Source organism: Ovis canadensis, chromosome 21 (genome assembly GCF_042477335.2).
Source record: "Ovis canadensis isolate MfBH-ARS-UI-01 breed Bighorn chromosome 21, ARS-UI_OviCan_v2, whole genome shotgun sequence".
NCBI classification, from domain to species: Eukaryota; Metazoa; Chordata; class Mammalia; order Artiodactyla; family Bovidae; genus Ovis; species Ovis canadensis.
In genome coordinates this window covers 60,869,821-60,889,561 of record NC_091265.1, presented here as the reverse complement: position 1 = coordinate 60,889,561, position 19,741 = coordinate 60,869,821, and the positions used below count along the sequence as shown (strand labels likewise).

General features: G+C 51.7%; 2 protein-coding genes across 4 annotated transcripts; one reads left to right on the top strand and one right to left on the bottom strand.

The window, feature by feature from the left end:
- Window positions 1–2,278: 2,278 nt before the first annotated feature.
- CCS (copper chaperone for superoxide dismutase) lies at window positions 2,279–16,189 on the bottom strand. 3 transcript variants are annotated; one of them, XR_011251890.1, is made up of 10 exons: window positions 15,389–15,824; window positions 14,980–15,052; window positions 7,254–7,391; window positions 6,862–7,039; window positions 6,231–6,291; window positions 5,908–6,053; window positions 3,463–3,587; window positions 2,858–2,935; window positions 2,683–2,786; window positions 2,279–2,602 (listed from the first exon to the last, which is right to left on the bottom strand). XR_011251890.1 is itself a non-coding variant. In XM_069566346.1 (9 exons), the coding sequence occupies exons 2-9, from the start codon at window positions 15,425–15,427 to the stop codon at window positions 2,449–2,451; spliced, it is 825 nt and encodes a 274-aa protein (XP_069422447.1). In that variant the 5' UTR covers window positions 15,428–15,920; window positions 16,115–16,189; the 3' UTR covers window positions 2,279–2,448. The 3 variants fall into 3 exon arrangements, 1 of the variants encoding a protein (XP_069422447.1); XR_011251891.1 differs by lacking the exon at window positions 3,463–3,587; XM_069566346.1 differs by lacking the exons at window positions 3,463–3,587; window positions 5,908–6,053 and adding an exon at window positions 16,115–16,189 and having other exon boundaries at window positions 15,389–15,920.
- CCDC87 (coiled-coil domain containing 87) lies at window positions 15,632–18,823 on the top strand. The gene has a single exon (XM_069566344.1). The coding sequence runs from the start codon at window positions 15,663–15,665 to the stop codon at window positions 18,234–18,236; it is 2,574 nt and encodes an 857-aa protein (XP_069422445.1). The 5' UTR covers window positions 15,632–15,662; the 3' UTR covers window positions 18,237–18,823.
- The last annotated feature ends 918 nt before the right edge of the window (window positions 18,824–19,741 follow it).

The window sequence follows — 19,741 nt, the reverse complement described above, 5'->3', positions numbered from 1 at the left end:
GATTTTCCAACTGGACCAGGAAGTTGGAAGCCTCCCTGGTGGCTCAGACAGTAAAGAACCTGCCTGCAATCTAGGAGACCTGGGTTCAATCCCTGGTTTGGGAAGATCCCCTGGAGAAGGAAATGGAAACACATTCCAGTATTCTTGCCTGGAGAATCCCATGGACAGAGGAGCCTGGAGGGCCAGTCCATGGGGTTGCAAAGAGTCAGACATGACTTATCAAATAACACTTTCACTTTCCAGCTGTGCTCCCTAGAGCTCCAGGGCTTTGGGGGAGCTTAGTCACAGCTAAGCATCTTTGGTTGTAGTTCCATTTCTGCTTTACAGATGGGGTTACAAGGTATTTGAACAGTATTCTGTGATTTAAAAACAAAGTTCGAATGAAAACCACACAGCTGAGAATTTCAAAGAGAGAAAAGCTAATGGGAATATTGATCCCTTAGGAGTAGAAGGAGAGTGGCAGGGGATGGTGAGCAGCTTAGCCATAAATGTGTTAAACTAGCTAGAATTCCAGATGAAGGTCAGAGGAGGTTGGCGATGGGCAGAGTCCAGGAGGAGATTCTGCAATGATTCTGAGGTGGAAAAACACAACCTGGGCCCTAGGCTTAAAAGGACTTGGTTCCCCAGGAACCAAGGAAAGCTGGAAAGCAACCAATGTAGATTTGGTGAGAAAGAACAGGGCCAGAGGCAGAGCCAGCAGCCTTGATGGGGAAACAGGCAGGGCCCGGGGAATGGGAGCAGAGCCAGGCACATCTAAGCCAAGGCCAACAGACTGTGAAACCACCCACCCAGCTCCAAGCAGTCCGTGTAAGGGGCAAAGTTTGCACCTTGCCAGCCTAGCTACCTGGGCATGAAAGCAGCTTTGTCATGGATGAGCAAGAGAGACACAGTCTAGGGGGACGGGGGGCAGAACAGATGAGTGGGGAGCCCGAGTTCCTGGCCTTATACACCGGTCCTTGGATATTGGCCATCTATGTGAGACAGGAGCTTGGCTCAGTCTGCCTCCAGGCACCCCATGGAGCCTGATTCACCACCACTGCTCCCTTAACCTACAGTGTGCTACGCCCTATGCCAAGCACTTTATTTATTCCACCAATTAAGAGTCTTTTATTGTGAATAAAGAAATCAACTCAAGCCAGATTTAAAAAAGAAAAAAAGTGGGTGGTGATGCATTGGAAGGGATACAGAACTGTCTCTTGACTTCTAGGTCAGGAGGTAGCTGGCCCCAGGGAAGGACCAGACTAGGGACTCTGGAGCATCTGGCATTTTCCTATGACTCAGGTTCTTCCTGTGAATCTGCTTTATTCCTCCTCCCCAGCAGATCAATCAGCTTTTTCTGATATTCAGTCCCTAAGGCAGGGAGAAAGAATGAAGCGACTGGGCCAAAGCGGAAACAATGCTCAGTTGTGGATGTGACTGGTGGTGACAGTAAAGTCTAATGCTGTAAAGAGCAATATTGCATAGGGACCTGGAATGTTAGGTCCATGAATCAAGGTGAATTGGATGTGGTCAAGCAGATGGCCAGCATGAACATCAACATCTTAGGAAATCAGTGAACTGAGCTCCAGTACTTTAGCCACTTGATACGAAGAGCCGATTCATTGGGAAAGAGCCTGATGCTGAGAGATTGACAGCAAAAGGGGAAGAGGGCTGCAGAGGATGAGATGGTTAGATAGCATCATCGACTCAATGGACACACATCTGAGCAAACTCCAGGAGACAGTGAAGGACAGGGGAGACCTGGCATGCTACAGTCCATGGGGTCGCAAAGAGTCAGACATGACTTGGCGACTGAACAATGACAAAGGCAGGGAGAAAAGGCCCACCCACAGCTCCCATACGCTCAGGGAGAAACTGAAGATGGATCTGCATTGCTTTCTTCAGGAAAGCAAGGCCCCGAAGGGGTCAGGTGTCCACTTGGTTCCAACTGGCCATAGTGAAGGGAGGGGGGTCAGGCCACAAACAGAAATATGTCTGCTATGGTATTTCGCTGTTACCCTGAGGATAAGGAAGTGGCCCTCAGGAACTGTGTGGATTTTCTCTTTTCTTTTTGGCCATTCCATGTGGCATGCAAACTTCCCCGACCAGGAATCAAACCCATGCCCACTGCAGTGGAAGCACGGAATCTTAACCACTGGGTAGCCCCAGAAGTGTGTGGATTTGAATCTAGTTTTCTTTGCCTCCAAAGCCAAGAGGTGGCCCTCAACAGGGAGGACAGAGGCAGAGGGGCTGTTTTTCCTTAAGCCCCTTAAGGGAGGAGGGGACACAAACCACAAAGTTCCATGTGAAAATAAAACTTTAATTTGCCAAGGGAAAAGCAAGCAACCCTTTGAGATCAAAAATAGCCTGCACACTGGTTCTCCCAGGACTGGGTGAGCAGGGCCTCCCTCTGGAAGTGGACGGTGCTCAGCAGGGAGGACGGTGACAGACTGGAGGCAGAGGCCGCCCTCAGAGGTGGGCAGGAGGCTGGGCGGGCTCCTTCCGTCCCTGGCCAGCGATGGGCCGGCCCCGTTCCTCCCAAATGGTGAGGCCATCACAGGAGCAGATCTGCTTGGGGTTCTGGAAGAGGCCAGCGGAGCGTGCGATGATGCCACAGGCCAACCTGCAGAAAAGGGTGGGGTCGAGCTGAGCACCCGCTGGGCCCCTCCAGGTCTCCGCGTGCACTGTGGGCAGAGCGCTCACCTCTCTCCCGAGTTCCCTGTGATCTTGGACAACGGATGCCCGCCCCGGCCCAGGTCATCTTCTCCCTCATCAACGACCAGGCTTCGGCCAATCACATCCCACACCTTTGAGGGGAGACAACAGCCTCAGGCATTGGATCTGTTAGGAAAGGTCCCTGCCTTCTCCTCCACCTCACCTTCAGCTGCTCATCCTCAATTCTGAAGATAGCTCGGCCACTCTCATCGGCACGGACATTCCCCAGGTCTCCGCGGTGCTGCAGTGAGAGCCGGGGGAAGAGGGCACGTGGGACATGGCGGCTGACTTCTGGCTTCCCAGTGTCTGATTTCCTGTCCCCAGGGCACCAGTGTCCTCCTACAAGTTCAGTCTGGTAGGATGAAGGGACAGCCCAGGACACACAGAAGGCAACTGGACTCTCTCTCCCTGGAACTAAAATCCTGGGTAGAATGATGGCACACTGGACATGGCCACAGTGACCCTCTTCCTAGGAAGTCACGCCACTACCCCAGACTGCTTTCCCCTAAGAGGTATCTGCCCAGTTTGCATCCCAGCCTCAGAATTGACCCCGCTTCCTGCTTCTTTGCAAGCCCAGTTCTCCAGCCTCCCGATGATTCTGTCAGCCCCTGGCAGCCTGCAGTTCCCCTGCACTTAAGTTGGCCAAGCTTGGCTTCTTGACCATCAGAGGCAGCCAGCATCCCTTCCCTGATGTCCAGCCTCCAGGAACAGAGAGAAGAAACACAGGAGCAGAGGGCATATCCTGCCCCCCAGACTGTTTCTGCCCACCTTTCCTCTTGAAGGTATAAAAATGTGCTAACACAGCTACTGGGGGCTTCCCTGGTGGCTCAGTGTGAAGAATCCGCCTCCCAGTGAAGGAGAAATGGGTTCGATCCTTGGGTTGGCAAGATCTCCTGGAGAAGGAAATGGCAACTGATTCCAGTATTCTTGCCTGGGAAATCCCATGGACAGAGGAGCCTGGCGGGCTACAGTTCATACAAAGAGTTGGTCTCGACTTAGCGACTAAAATAACAACACAGCTACTGAGCACCTCCTACGTCAGACACCCTCTGCCAGGTGGGGTTTAGGGGTTGGGGATGCGTACGTGGTCAATCGCCCTCAAGGGGTTTGGAACACTGTGGGGCACACATGGAACAGACTAGTGGCTGCAAAACAGGGTTACAACAGTGAGTGTGTTTCCCTGTGACAAGACCCTACTGGCGAGTCACAATAGGATCTGTGCAAATAAACCGTCCCCAACCTGACACTTTGGGCAGAAGGATCCCTACCAACATGGACTGGTACCCATGGCCTTGCCTTGGGCTGGCCACAAAGGATGTTGCCACGTGATGGGGCGGATGAGCAAGCAGCAAGAAGAGCCACCTCTGCTTTATCTTGTTTTCCTGGGGGACCTCTGTTGCTGACACCTGGCACTTTTGTGTTGCACCTGGTGTTGAGGCATTTTGTGGTGGGAAGGTAAGGGATGGGGAGGAGTTTCTAGGACCGGGCGGAGGATGTGAGCGCCCAGTATGTGGCTCAAAGGAGTCATGGGGCAGCAGAAGGTCTCTCCCCTGCACACGGGTGGGTGGAACTGGGCTTGGTGGCACCGAATTTTAGCCACGTGGGATCTGTACCCGCAGGCACTGGGGAGCCAAGAAGGGTTTCAGGAGGGGTGTGACATGGTTACCCCATGCTTTGGAGCAATTTCTCAAATGCAGCGTGCGGAGGGGGAGGGGAGGGACTGGAGCAGGGCAGGGGGAGGGCAGAAGGAAGCATGGAAACCAGCTAGGAGATGTGCAAAGGGACAACCAGGCTTGGCTATAAATCCCCTCACTGAATTCACTTCTGTTTGGGCAAAACCAGATGCTGAAATCCCAAAGGTGGCTTGGTCATGGAGCCCTTGTTCAAGTTTTCCTCCATCTGCACAAGGGCTTGGGTACAATGGAGCAGCTGGTGCCAGACCCTTCAGATGCCCCACCCCTGGCAGGCCCAGGCCAAGGCAGCAAGGCAAGGTAGTCTCTTGCCCTTCGAAACTCTATTTCCTCCCAGAACCCAGTCTCAAGGGTTCCTGCCTCCAGGGCTCGCTCTGCGGGGCACCCGCGCTGAGCCTCCGCTCCCACTCTCCCCGCTTCACCTGCTCAGCACCTTTCAAGGCTCACGAGGAAGATGGCCTTGAGGGAGCGCCCCCAATTCACACCTGATGAGTGTGGGCTGGACCAGGCATCACCTCCAAGCTTAGGTTTCAAAAGGAGTGTGGCCGGGGTCTTGGACGCCTTCTCCCTCTGGCTCTGAGGATAGGCAGCTGCAGTGCTGAGTGCTGCCCTAGGGAAAGGCTCACGGGGCGCAGGACTGAGGTCTCTGGCCCACACCCAACGAGGCCTGCCAATAGCAACACGCGCAAGTGTGGAAGTGGGTCTTCCCCAAATCAGGCCTTGAGAGACTCAGCCAGAAGCTCCGACTAAGCTGTGTCCAGATTCCTGCCTCAGAGAAACTGTGAGATGGCAAGTGCTTGCTGCTTTAAACCCCTAAGTTTGGGAATTCCCTGGCGGTCCAATGGTTAGGACTTGGTGCTTTCACTGCCAAGGGCCCCAGTTTAATCCCTGGTTGGGGAATTAAGATCCTGCAAGCCTCGCACCACTAACAAAAAAACAAAACTCTTACATTTAAAGTAATTTGATTCTCAGCAATAGGTAACTGATGCAGGGAACACAAGCGTGGTGCTATGCAACGGACCCGATAGAAAGGCTTCCTCAGCTCCCTAGCGGGTTTGGGACCCTAGTCTGTCCACTTCAGAACATGTTTGAAATCATGTTCCGTGATAGATTAAAATGTTAAAAATAAATTAAATTTACTTAAGGGGGGGAAAAATCAGCCAGTTTAAATCAAAACATTGAGTAACTAGCAGAACAAGTAGGACTCAGATAAGGCAAAAATCATTAAGGTGGCATGTGACTCACAGCCGAGGGGGGCCAATTCTCTGGTGTAAAATGAAAGTCCAGGGCCAGGAGCTGCAGAGTCAGGAACGGCCTTTTTAAAAAATTATTATTTGGCTGTGCCAGGTCTTAGTTGCAGCACGGGGATCTTTAGTTGCAGCATGTGAGATCTGGTTCCCTGACTGGGATTGAACCCAAGCCCCCTGTATTGGGAGCTCTCAATCTTAGCCCTTGGTCATCCAGGAAAGTCCCGGAATAGCCTTCTTACTTTAGGTAAAACCTTTAACTTCCACACCATCACCTTCTCTGGGAAGCTCTCTCCCACTGCCTGTGCCCTTCGGACTGGATCTGGAGCTTGCTCTGGGTTCCCAGGGCCTCCCGGAGGCTCCTGCAAAGATGTTCTGGCTGTGCTGCAACCACGGAGTTCTGAGTGTCTCCCTCACCAGGCTGTGAGACAGGGTCAGGCTTTGAGCACAGGAAGTGTCTATAAATGTTTCTAAATCGAACAAAATAAAGTGAGGGAGAAAGACTCCCCCCAAATGGAATCACACTCTCAGGCTCCAAGAGCTGCCTGCCCTGCCTCTGAGATCTCGGGTTCTCTCCCAGCCCAAGACCAACACTTACCCGTTCAGAGTCCTGGGGGCCCCCATGGGACATTCCATCAGGGTTAAAGTGGTCCCCACAGCTAAGAAGAAAAGATAGCAGGTAGGCAGTGAAACCACAGCTCACGGACCAGGTGATCCATCCTTTTACTTTAACTACCTTTGTTCCATTCATTCACTCACTCTTTCATTCATCCACTCATTCAACAAACGGGCCCACTCTGCACCAAGCTCTGGGTTGAGATCTCTAAGAAGAATCAGTCACGGGACCTGTCCTCAGCAGGCCTCCAGGGTAAACATGGATGAGCAAACACTGCAGCATGATAAACACCATGACACTCACAGAGAACTGACCCTCCCGTGTTCAGGAGTCACCTTCCACCTGGGAGCCAGGAGCAGGAGTGTCAAGGTCAGATTTTGGTTCAAATTCCCACTCTGTCATTTACATGCTCTAGGGCTTTTGACAAGTCATGTAACCTTTCTGAGCCTCAGTTTTCTCATCTGTAGACTGGGCTTGTGTGTATACACCTCCCAGGGTACTTGTGAGGACCATATGTGAATGTATGTGTAAAAAGCTGAGTACAGCCCCCTGCGCACAGTGGGTGCACAACCAGGGCAATGAGGATGCTCCAGGGAAGTTCCAGAGGACTCACCTGTTGCAGTTCCTCGTGAGGTCCCCGAACTGATGGACGTGGAGTCCATGCAGCCCAGGCTGCAGGCCATCAATGGTCCCCTCGATTAGGCAGTGCTCAGGGGTCAGCTGCAGGAAGCGCACCACTCCCTGCACAGGGCCAGGCCCCCCGAGAATGGCCACGGCTGCCCCTAAATTCTCTGTAAGGTATCAGACACCAGGGCTGGCTCACCACCTCACCCAGCCCCACCCGTTCATCAGCTTAGAAAGGGCAGGGAGAGAGCCCCACGTAACCTTCACATGTTCCCCGAAGCCTCTCCAACCCAAAGCCCCCAGATCTTACGGCTGGTTAGAGCTTTACCACACCCAGGCCACCTCCCTCCCAGAGAGTCCAAGGCCATAGTGGTTACTCACGCGACAGGCCACTGCCCATGCCCTTTAGGACCGCCTGCCTCCCAGTGCCTTCTAGAAGGGCCTGTACCTCCTGGCTGGGCAGGGTAGTCTGCACCAGGACCATCTGGTTCTCCAACTGCACCTCCACACTTTGGATGCCTAGAAGACAGGGGACAGAGGGCAGCAGAGGGCTTGCACCTCTCTGCTGGGAGCAGGGAAGAAAGAAACAAGATGGTGATTCACCATGCCCAGCTTCATCACCTTTCTGTGGCCAGAGGCAAGCTCCGAAGCCGCCTTCTAGCTGTAAGGCACTTAACCTCTCTCTTTTTTTTTCCGGCTGTGCCAAGCAGCACGTGGGGTCTTAGCTGCCCAATCAGGGATCAAACCCTTGGCTCCTGCAGTGGAAGATTCAAATCTTAGCCACTGGACCCCCAGGGATGTCCAGGCCCTTAACCTCTCTGAGCTTGTTTCTTTAGGAAGTAAAGATAACATCACATTGCCCCCAGGACTGTTGTGAGTTCTTATTTTGTGCCAAGAGTTATTCATCTATGTTTGAAGCATAGATGCATGTGAGCATGCTCAGTCACTTCATTCGTGTCCAACTCTTTGCAACCCTATGGACTGTAGCCCATCGGGCTCCTCTGTCCATGGGATTCTCCAGGCAAGAATACCAGAGTGGGTTGCCATGCCCTCCTCTAGAAGATCTTCCCAACCCAAGGGATCGCACTGGCATCTTCTCTATCTCCTGCATTGCAGGTGGATTCTTTACCCACTGAGCCACCTGGGTAGCCCTGTGAAACATAGATAGTTCTTTAAAAAATATTTGAACACAATATCGTAAATCAACTATATTTCAATTTTGAAAAAATAAATGATGAAAAACTGTTTACATAAAAGTGGGCTATCAGGCTTCCCTGGTGGTCCAGCAGTTAAGAATATGCCTTGCAATGCAAGGCACACTGGCCTGGTCCCTGATCCGGGAGGATCCCACATGCCGCAGAGCAACAAAGCCTATGTGCCACGACTATTGAGCCCACATGCTCCAACTGCTGAAGCCCGAGCACCTAGAGCCTATGCTCTGCAACGAGAAGCCTCTGCAATAAGAAGCCCAAGCATCACAACAAAGTAGCCCACACTCATTGCAACTAGAGAAAGCCCGCAGGCAGCAACAAAGACCCACCACAGCCAAAAAATACATCTTAAAAAAAAAGGGGGCTATCGATAGTCACAATATTCATGATAGTCAAAAGGCGAAAACAACTCAAAAGCCCATCAAATGATGAATGAATAAACAAAATGTACAGCCATACGATGGTAGACATTCAGCCATAAAGAGGAATGAAGCACCGATACATGCTGTGATGTGGATGGACCTTAAAAACATTAAGTGAAAGCCAGTTACCAAGACTACATATTGGATGATGTCACTGTGGATGAAATATCCAGAATAGGTTAAATCTATAGACTGAAAGAGATGAGGGGGCAGGAGAACAGGAGGGTGATAGTTCAAGGGTATAATTTCTTTTAAGATTTATTTTTATTTTATTTTTGGCTGTACTGAGTCTTCAGTGCTGCGCTCGGGCTTTCTCTAGTTGTAGTGAGTAGGGCTACTCTCTAGTCGTGTCGCACAGGCGTGGTGCATTGTGGTGGCTTCACTTGTTGTGAAATGCAGGCTCTATGTATCTGGGCTTCAGGTAACTGCGAGCTGTAGGCACCTGGGCTTTAGTAACTGCAGAATGTGGTCTCAATAGTTGTGGCTCACGGGCTTAGTTGCTATGTGGCATGTGAGATCTTCCCACAGGGACTGAACCTGTGTCCCCTGCATTGTCAGGCAGATTCTTAACCACTGGACCACCAGGAAAGCCCCTGAAGGGTACAATTTCTTCATGAGGTGATGAAATACAAAAATTGATAGTAGTAATGGTTGTACAACTCTGTGAATATACTAAAAACCACTGAAATGTATACTTTAATGGATGCATTTTATAATACATGAATTATATCTCAATAAAGCGGGCACACATAAAAAAAAAGACAGGGCTATCACCATCATTATGAAAGCTAACATTTACTGAGCGTGCACTGTGGGCTTTCTCATACTGTACCTGTATTAACACAAGTAACCTTAGGAGTTGAGCACTGTTATCCCCACTTTACAGGTGAGAAAACTGAGCCACAGAGAAGTTAAGAACTTGCTCCAAGTTCAGTTCAGTCGCTCAGTTGTGTCCAACTCTTTGAGACCCCATGTTTCAGCACACCAGGTTTCTCTGTCCATCACCAACTCCCAGATCTTGCTCAAACTCATTGCACTGTACTAAATGGAGGGACTCGAATTCATCCCAGGAAGCCTAGCTCCACCTTCCAAGCACTTCGCCTGGACACTGCTCACCCTGAGAAGCAGCTCCAGCCTCCAGCTTTGGGGCCCCCTCCCCCATCATCCTGCGGCAGCTCCCACTTTCCCCACATAACTCAAGCTGTGTGGACTGCAATCCTCTGTGTGGTCCACAGCATCAGGTTCAAAAGTCAGTGGCTCTCAACTGCCTTCCAAATCCCCGAGTCACCCTGCTGTGCACACAGCCTGCAGGGTGATTCTGACACACACTCGGCTTTGAGGGCTGTCGGGCCAAGAGAAGGACAAGAAAGGGCTTCTCTTCCATTCAGATCTTCAGGGCTCACAAACCTTTCAAGAGGACATTTGAATTCTGAACCAGAATACAGGTGATGGTTGGGAACTCTGAAAGTTGATCTCACCTGTGGAGCTTACAAACATTCTACTCTGATCTTAGTGTGTTTGCTGTTCTGGGTGAGAGTAAAGCCCACCGGAGCCAGGAGCCCTGGGCAGCCCAGCAAACGCAGGTTAAACGAGGCACTTCCCTCTGCTGAGCCAGCACTCTGTGGACTGAAGGCTAAGCCATCCAAGTTCCCTCCATCTTTGGTTTCCCTCCTCCCACCCTCTACCAGGGAGGGTATAATCATCCCTGAGGCACAGACAAGGAAACTCAGCCGTTCAGATTCCTTCCAACTCGAAGCAACACGGAAATGGTACTGGGAAGAGGCAGCATCCAAGAGGCAGGACTATCTGGCCTGTGTGACAAAAGGTCCCAGGGGCTTGCATCCATAGGTCCCAGCCGCATCGGTTGGGGGAGGGGCCGAATTTGTAAACAGACACACCTATATCCTCCCCAGCAAGTACAGGGCAATTCTGCCAGGAGAAAATTCTCCAAAGAACCCAATTGCCATCACTTCACACAACATCTCATCCTGGGCCACCTGGTGTGAAGCCTTGGCACTCTGGGTTCACCCAGAGGTGCTTCTGGGTGCCAAGGGCCTGTAGGGAGAATGGCAGGGAACTCCTGGGGCCTGAGCCTCTGGGGAATGCCACGAGCTGTGTGCTCCACTTTACACTCATCAGGATGGTGATACTGTCCTCCTCTGGCAAGTGAAATGAGGCAGGGGGGTTACACAGCTGGCTCGAGATCACAAAGCTCAGAAGGCAGCCTGTCCAACCCTAAAGCTGATTGTTTGGTCCCTTCGTCCCACAGGAAGTAGGACTGGGCCCCAAAGGACCGACTGTCTGAGGCTCCCAGGGCTCAAAGAAGCATGAAGTGCAAGGGATTGACATGCCTATTCAAGTCATTTAACAAACATACTCTAAGCACCTATCACGTGCCCCGTTCCGGGCGGCAGGGATGCAGCAGGGAACAAGTCAGGTGATGTCTCTGCCCCATAGAGCAGCATGTATTCCAGGGCAGGAACTTGCATATCAAACACACACTCAGGGAGATTAGGGTAGTGCAATGTGTGATCAATGAAGCAGGTCTTAGGGAACAACTCCGGGATGAGCACTTAGGCAGGCTGGTCAAGGAAGGTGTAGGGAAAAAGCAAACTAGCCAAGATGCCGTGGTCAGGCTCTCTTGCCCCATGCCCTCTCGCTCTCACCGCACATTTTGTGAATAGTGATTATGTAACAGCTGAGCTCACTAACAGCACTGCGCATGCGTGTCACAAGGTACTCGCTTGGCCACGGGCTACTTTTGTTCTGTAAGCATACATAAGCTCCACCTGGAAAGTCTTTGGTGGGGAGGTTATGTTATGTTAGCCTATGTTATGTTATGTCTGCAGCTACAGTCGCTGCACCAGCCAGGAGAGAATAAACGCGTCTGCAGTTCCTTCAGCTCCTTGAGTTTTCTTCCAGCTTCCCCGCACGCACCTTGCCTACCATGGGTTCAGCGAACAGCACGCACAGTGAGATTCAGCGAGACAGAAGGTCTCTCTGAGCCTTGAAGCAAATGCCTGAATGTAGTCAGGGAAGAACATTCCAGCAGAGGACACAGTCTGGGCAAAGACCCTGAGACGGGAACAACATCTATGTGTCTGAGAAAGGTCAGAGTGGCTGCAGCTAGAGTAAAGAGAAGACTAAGATGTGAAGGTACAAGAGGAGACCAATCAAACAAAGCCCTGCAGACAACAGGAAAGAATCTGGATTTAATTTTAATGCAGGAGAGGCCACTGGGAGAGGCCACGGAGTATAGCGGTTGAGGGTGTGGGCTCTGGAGTTGAAATCCTGAGTCTGCCATGTACTAGCTGTGTGGCCTTAGACAACTTACTCAACCTTTCTGTTTGAGTTTTCTTCTCAGTTTCTGTATCTGCAAATGGAGATGATAATACAACCTACTTCAGAGGGCTACTGAAGGCCTAAATGAGTTATCTCACATAGAGCACTTAGAAAAGTGCCTGGCCTATGGGAAGCTCTTAATGTTATTACTGTTTGAGGATTTTAAGCAGAGCAGTGACAACATCTCTTAAGAGGTACTTTTCTGCACTGGAAGGGAAGGCCCCCGGTGAGAAGCTCCCTGTGACTATACATTTCCTGAACTCTTGACCTGGGTCTGAACCAGGAGGGCTGGCTCCCTAGCAGAGTAGCAGTTCAGTCTGGCTGGTGTGGAGTGTGGCCAGGCCCCCATCTGTTTAGCTCAGAGAGGGAGAAAAAACAAGGCCATGAGGGCTCTAGGGTAGTGATGATAAGGATTCAAGGGAGTGAGCCTTGGGCTGGGAGGGCCTCCCACTTACCCCTAGGAGGAAAGCAGAGCCTTTGTCTCCAAAGCTCAGGCCTCCTGGAGAGAACAAATCAACCAACTCATCTCTCTCTCTCCTCTGCATTCTGGGAAGCCAGCCCATGAGAAACCCAAGCTGATGCCAGTTACCCAGGCTAGGAAACAGAGAGTCACCAGAAGTCTTTATCTGGTCACTGAGAAATCTGCTAACGGTTAGAAACTGCCCTACGTTCAGCAGAAGTCCAGCTGCCTGCTTTCTCAGCAAGAATGTTTTACAGCAGGTAGAGAGGCTAACAGCCTTGGAAAGCTGTGGTCAGAACACTCTACTCACAGTGGAATGGCTCCGTTTTCTTGGACCCTCACCCACCACCCTCAAACACACAGTCTAAGCAAATGCAGCTTTAGGATCTCTACCCTCTGTGAAAGTGGCGCTGGGAGCCTTTCTGGTGTCTTAACCTCAGGTGCCTGGAAAGTAAGGAGGTAGGCAGAGAATAGTCCCCCTACAGGGTGTTCCCTGGAAAATAGACAGTTCTTGCTTGAGAAGCAACATAATTGGACAAAGCAAACAGCAGCCCTGGCCATGTTCTATCCAGGTAGCCCTGGATTTTTATTTTTCCCCACACTGCCCGGAATGTGGAACTTCCCCAGTCAGGGATCAAACCTGTGTCACCAGCAGCGGAAGTACAGAGTCTCAACCACTGGACCACGAGGAAGGTCCTTGACCTGGCACGATCAGCAAGCTCTGAGAAGGCAAGGCCACCAACATGGCCTGGGGAACTGCCTGTCTTTGAGTCTGTTCATTGTTTATTCAGTGATTTAGCAGGTATAGACCATACACTGGGAGCTGTTTAGGGAGAAGGGTTCACAAGAGTTTCAGGCACAGTCCCTGCCCTCAGGTGAAATGGAGCACTCTGGGGGCTGAGGGCAGGCAGAGCCCGGGCACTCTGTTCTCCACGTGTAAATTCCCAGGCAAACACGCATGACTAACAATAGGAAACGGTGCTGGAACAGTGAGAATCAGCATATTTGCACAGGAAGCTTTGGGAGACGTCATTTCCTGTAGTTTGCCTGGACTGGGGACAAAATTGAACAAATGAGGAGTCTGGTGCTGTGTAAAGTGTGAAAGCTGCTAGTTCTCCTCCATCAGGAGAGGTAACTGAAATGAATGAAGCTCCTGCAGAAAATCCAGGACTTGTCAACAGATGCTGTTATGAAGATGGTTGGCTGATCAAGATGACATTCAGTAACCCTTCAGAACTAGATGAACTAATGAGTGAAGAAGCCTATGAGAAATACACAAAATCTATATTGAGGAGTGAAAATGGACCCCAAAGTAAACCAGTTTGAACAACTTTAAACAAATGACGTGTCCCCTCATGCCTCTGCCCAACCAGCTTACCCTCTATAAGCCCTTCCTCTCACAGGTCCTAAGATTCAGTGGGCTCTCACTACAAGCCAAAATCCTTTTCTAAAGTGCTTCTACACATATTAACTAATTTACTCTTCTTGATTATTTTCTGGGGTAGCTTCCATTATCTTGCACATTTAAATGCTGAAGAAACAGGCATAAAAAGTAACATGCGGGACTTCCCTGGGGGTCCAGTGGTTAAGAATCCCCCTTCCAGTGCAAGGGACATGGGTTCAATCCCTGGTCGGGGAACTAAGATTCCACATGCCATAAAGCAACTAAGCCAATGAGCCACAGCGAAAAATCCTGCATGCTGCAACAAAGATCTGAGGCAGTCAGATAACTAAATATTAAAAAAAAAAAAAGATAAAGTTCTAAGACTTCCATTTTGGAAAAAAAGAAAAAAAAAAGTAACATGCATGAGGCCTTAGTGCCATTAAGTGGCAAAGAGGGCATCTGAATCTGAACAGTCTGACTCTAGAACACATACCCCTAACCCCAGCGACACACAACTCCCTGATACAGAGCCAAGTCCCATCAGTCTCTCAGCTTCAGAAGCAGTTCCTTCAAGAACGGCTCTTCCCAGCACAATGCTCAAGTGCTCATTTTACCTGAGGGCAGGGGCTGTGCCTGAAACTCTTGTGAACCCTTCTCCCTAAATAGCTCCCAGTGTATGGTCTATACCTGCTAAATCACTGAATAAACAATGAACAGACTCAAAGACAGGCAGTTCCCCAGGCCATGTTGGTGGCCTTGCCTTCTCAGAGCTTGCTGATCGTGCCAGGTCAAGGACCTTCCTCGTGGTCCAGTGGTTGAGACTCTGTACTTCCGCTGCTGGTGACACAGGTTTGATCCCTGATTGGGGAAGTTCCACATACCCAGCAGTGTGGGGAAAAATAAAAATCCAGGGCTACCTGGATAGAACATGGCCAGGGCTGCTGTTTGCTTTGTCCAATTATGTTGCTTCTCAAGCAAGAACTGTCTATTTTCCAGGGAACACCCTGTAGGGGGACTATTCTCTGCCTACCTCCTTACTTTCCAGGCACCTGAGGTTAAGACACCAGAAAGGCAGGCAGTTAGGGCCAGTAGAAAAATCTGGCAGAGCAGGCCTGAGACCTGCACACTAGACTCCATTTCTGGGTCTCAGTGTGACTCTGAGAACATTCTTTCCTCTCTCCGGGTTTTCATTTCTGTTTCTGTAAACGGGAGCGGGGTAGCCCTGAAATTTGCCAGCCCCTCCCCGAGGTCTCCGGTTTGCTCTCACAAAAGTTCATCTGGCTCTTACCTGCGATCCCTTGCAGGGACGTGCGCACCGCGTCCACGCAGCTCTGACAGGTCATCTGCACCGCGAACTCCAGCTGCAAGGGTGGCAGGGACGGGCTGATAGGAGCTGGGGAACCTTCTTGCGTGACCCTCTTTCACTACCTCCCCTAGGACCACCCTCAAAGGCCTAGAGTAACGCCCCATGTGACCCCTCCCAAAGCGCCTTCTTTACTGTCGCTCACGATCGATCATTCCAGGAGCAACACCCCGTAACATTAACTCCAAGCGTCCTGCTACTCTCACCGTCCAGCCCTGGCTCCAGGCCCCAGCCCAGGTGTCCGCTCCTTCCCTCATTCTCAAGTTAATGATCGCTCTCCAGGGGCCGAAGTTCTCTGCCCTGCGAGGCTCCCACACGAGGCCTCGACCCTCACCGTGCAGGCAGTCCCACGGTTCTCCGAGTCCGAAGCCATCCTGGATCCAGCTATAGCCCCAGGGCCCGAACTGAAGCGCCAGCCCAGAGCCGCGCCGCAGCGAACGGGAGGCGGAGCCCCGGAAGCCACTCCTTGCCCCGCCTTCCGGTGCGAGCGCTCTCGAGGATCTGCTCCTTCCCGCGTCCACGCGACGGTGGGCAGGGATTGCGCAGGCGCACTTGGGCCCTCCGGCCCCTCGTTGCCTTAGTAACCGCTAGAGCCGCCTCGTCTTAAGATGGAGCCGTATAAGCCGGACCCCGAATTCCAGCGGATCTACCACCGGTTGCTGCGTCCGTTGTCGCTCTTCCCCAGCAGGACGACACGCACAGCGTCTCAGGAGCACCTCTCGCAGGAGGTCCCGATGCTACTGCCTTTACCGGTTCCACGGCTGACGGCGGAGTTGGTCTGCCGCCAGGTAGCCGAGCGGCTGACCAAAAGCGGGCTGGAGGCGCGGGCGCCTCACAAGGTACGGCTCCGTTTCACCGAGGTCATCCTGGACGAGATAAAGTGCAGCTGGCAGGAGCCCCCCCCCGAACTTGGCATGAGTCACCTGAACAATCAGAGGCTACGGAAGCGGCTCCTGATCTACGTGCTGCTCAGCTGCGAGCAGCTCTTCGTACGCTACCTGCACCTCCAGAAGCTCATGTCGACCTCCGCAGTCGTCTTCACTGAATCAGCAACGCTTACCCGCTTGGCCGCCAGCCTCGCCAGGGACTGCACAGTTTTCCTCACCGGCCCCGACGTCTACCGTAGCCTGCTCTCTGACTTCCTTGCCCTGCTCAAAGAAGAGCAGGCCCAAGTCTCCACGCCCAGACTGCGCGCCGCTGGCCTTGGGGCTTACAGGCTCTTCCAGGTCCCATGGCATCACATCACTGGCGTCACCCAAGTGCCGCATTTCAACCTCAGCCTGAACTACCTCATCCAACTCAGCCGCCCGCGAGACCTTGTCAGTGAGCCTGAAAAGGATCCAATGAAGGAATTGAAGTCCATTCCCCAGCTGAAGAAGAAGAAGCCTCTGCGCTGGCTGTCCTCCATGCAAAAGAGGAGAGAAAGCACCTTCAGTTCACAGATTGCATCACCGCCTGGGACCTCTGTGGCTCCCCGCAGACGGGCTCCCCCCACCTCACACTTGCCCCTCTACTCCCAGCTCCAGAGGGGCCAGTCCATGCCCTCTCTGCGTGAGGGTTGGAGGCTAGCAGATGAGCTGGGCCTTCCTCCACTCAGTCCTCGCCCCTTAACTCCATTGGTCCTGGTGGCAGAGAGCAAACCAGAGCTGGCAGGGGACACGGTGGCTGAGGACCTGAAGCAGATGATGAAGAATATGCAGCTGGGGTGGTCTCAGTACTCACCGCTGGACTCAGGGCTGCCCCCACTCCTGGGGGCCCTGACCTACCGCCCAGCTGCTAGCCATCACCTAGAAGAGCTGCAGAGAATGTTGAACAGCCTTGAGGAGCAAGAGGCCTCGGAACATCGGGGCCTCCAGTCCCCTAAACCCCCTCAGCTTGAACCACAGCCAGTGACTGTTACTTTGAAGCTAAGAAATCAGATGGTCCAGATAGCTGCTGTACAGGTCTCAGGAAGAAACTTTTTGGATTCCTTCCACATTGAGGGGGCCGGTGTGCTATACAACCACCTTGCTGGTGAACTGGAACCCAAACTTATCGAGCAAATGGATATGGATCGCACTTTTGGCAGTAGCATCAGGGAAGTCTACAAGGAGCTGATGAGCCGTGTCTCTAACAACCACTTCACTTTTGACCAGGGGCCCCTGGTTGAGCCTGCAGCCAATAAAGACTGGTCAGCCTTCCTGTCCTCAGCCTTCCTACGTCAAGAAAAACAGCATCGTATCATCAACACCAAGCTGGCTGAACTTTATCCCCAGAAAGCAAGTGCTTTACAGTCCAATGCAGATAAGATGTCCTCCTTCACATCACTCCAACCAAGTAAAAGCTGGGAAAGGTGGTCAAACAAGGCCAGATGGCTGAACTGGTGGAAAAGCACTTTGTCTGTGGGTGACTATTTTAAGTACCTCACCACCCAGGAGACAGATTTCCTCCATGTCATCTTCCAAATGTATGAAGAGGAGGGTCCTGTGGAGACCGTGGCCCCTATCAAAGAATCCATAAAAATCCAACACCCACCCCCCTTGCTAGAAGACGACGAGCCAGATTTTGTGCCAGGAGAGTGGGACTGGGACACGGTGCTGGAACACAGGCTAGAAACTAAGAGCAGCCTCCTGGAAGAGTCTCACAAAATCCTGAGCCTGCAGAAGCGTCTGGAGCGGGTTTGGTCCATGCTTGACGTTCCAGAGAAGGACCGGCTGGACATGGCCATCAAATACAGCTCCAATGCCCGCCTGAGGCAGCTGCCGGCACTGGTGAGTGCCTGGGAAAGGACCTTGCAGCCCATCCAGCTGCGGGAGATACTGCTGGGGAGACTGGAGTGGTTTGAGCGGCAAGCCTCTGACCCTAACCGCTTCTTCCAAAAGCCTGATGTGGGCCTGAGTCGCTTCCTGGAGGAGAATCAGATCCGCAGCCATTTCCAAAGGAAGCTCCGTATGGTGGAGGCTCCTTTGGTTCCCCTCCTGGAGGAGATCGAGTTAGTCTTTGGTGAGCCGGTGACCTTCAAGGGGCGGCGCTACCTGGACAAGATGAAGCACGACAAAGTGGAGATGCTCTACTGGCTGCAGCAGCGGCGGCGGGTCCGCCACCTAACCCGGGCCAAAAGGGCCTCCCATCAGTCGGTCCTGTCCACCAAGCTCAGCGGCCATCCTTTAATAGCCCCAGGGAATACTCCCATTACTTTTTGACCGGACCAAGCGCCCTCAGATCTCTCTGTCACCCCCATACACACAGCAGCTCATCCAGACCTCTTGACTGCTTTGAAAGAAATATCTGGGAGGGCAGGGTTCAGGAAATCTGCATTTCAGCTACCAAGGGACTGACATTAACACTGTATTTTGACCACAAAGTTCTCATAAAAGAAGCCCCAAGCCCAGTAGTCCCATTTCTGTCAAGCCATGCACATTACAGCCAAAGTCTCATGTATCAAAAGAACTGGGACCATCCCTTGGAGTTCATTGTAATGGGAAATGTCAGACAGACAGAAACCATCCCCTGTGGAACACCTCAGCTCAGCGTTTCTATCACGAACCATTAGATTGACTGATTAGAACACCACGCCAAGAGGCTCAATGGCATGATGACTAAGAGCTAATGCTCTGGAGTTCGTAGATGTGGCTTTAAGTCCTGCCTGTGTAACCTTGGGCAGAGTACCTAACTGCTGTGCGTCTGGACCTTCCTATGTCAGATAAAGGGGTTGGCTGTCACTTCTTCCAGTTCTAGCGCACTGTTAGCAGAGCTAAAATCATCCATTAAATTTATTTACCAATTCATACAAGCACCTGGTACAAAGTACGCAAGGGTGTGCACTGAAAGTGCTTCTTCCCATCCTTCCCTCCAGTAACTCTTCTCCTTGTGGTGACAACTGTTGCCAGTTGCTTGTGTATCTTTCCATTCCTTTATTCAAAAGCAGATATTTATTGAGCACCAGCTAGGTATTCATGCTGGGTCTTTATCACTGAACAAAACCAAGACCCTTACCCTTTGTAAAGTTTACATTCTCCTGAGGGAAAACAGACTAGACCATAAACACAGTACAGAAGCACGTTGGGTAATAGGATGGAGGATGATAGGTGCTCTGGAAACAAAAATGAGGAGGGCAAGAGGAAACAAAGCGTGAAGGGTGTGATTTTACTGGTGTAGTCCCCGCAGTCCTCGCCGGGAAGGGGAGATTTGAGCAGAGGCTTGAAGGAGGGGAAGAAGTGAGCCCTGTGGACATCCGGGACAACAGTGTTCCTGCCAGCTAAGGCAGGCGGATGCTTGGGGTGTTCCAGAAAGGCAAAATGGCCAATGTTGGTGGAGCAGAGTGAGGAGGAGAGAGACACGAGTCAGAAGGGTCATGACAAGGAATGGGGGCAGGTTGGATTATGTGAAAATTATTTCAGAGAGAGCCGGACGTGTGTGTGAACACGCGTGAATATATTGTTCATACTTGCGTCTGCAGCGGCACCAGCAGTAGCATTGTCTCCTGTTTTGCCCCTTTCTATTTTTCTAACTTGCCCCAAGCTCATTCCACATCGATACACATACAGCTGCTTTATTTGTTTTGGTTGCTATATAGTATCCTACTGTGTGTATTTTTATTTTGCTTGATCAGCCCCTTATTACAAACAAAGACATGGGCTTCTTTGGCGGTCCAGTGATTGAGACTGAGCTTCCAATGCAAGGGGCGCAGGTTTTATCCCTGATCAGA

What these genes read in the sequence shown, in the direction of transcription:
- CCDC87 (XM_069566344.1), top strand. Translation starts at nt 15,663, where the DNA reads ATGGAGCCGTATAAGCCGGACCCCGAATTCCAGCGGATCTACCACCGG.
- CCS (XM_069566346.1), bottom strand. Translation starts at nt 15,427, where the DNA reads ATGGCTTCGGACTCGGAGAACCGTGGGACTGCCTGCACG. An exon ending in ACCGTGGGACTGCCTGCACG is followed by an intron (nt 15,053 to 15,388) that starts GTGAGGGTCGAG and finishes CCACCCTTGCAG; the next exon opens with CTGGAGTTCGCGGTGCAGAT. An exon ending in CTCACGAGGAACTGCAACAG is followed by an intron (nt 6,292 to 6,861) that starts GTGAGTCCTCTG and finishes TTTTCTTCTTAG; the next exon opens with CTGTGGGGACCACTTTAACC.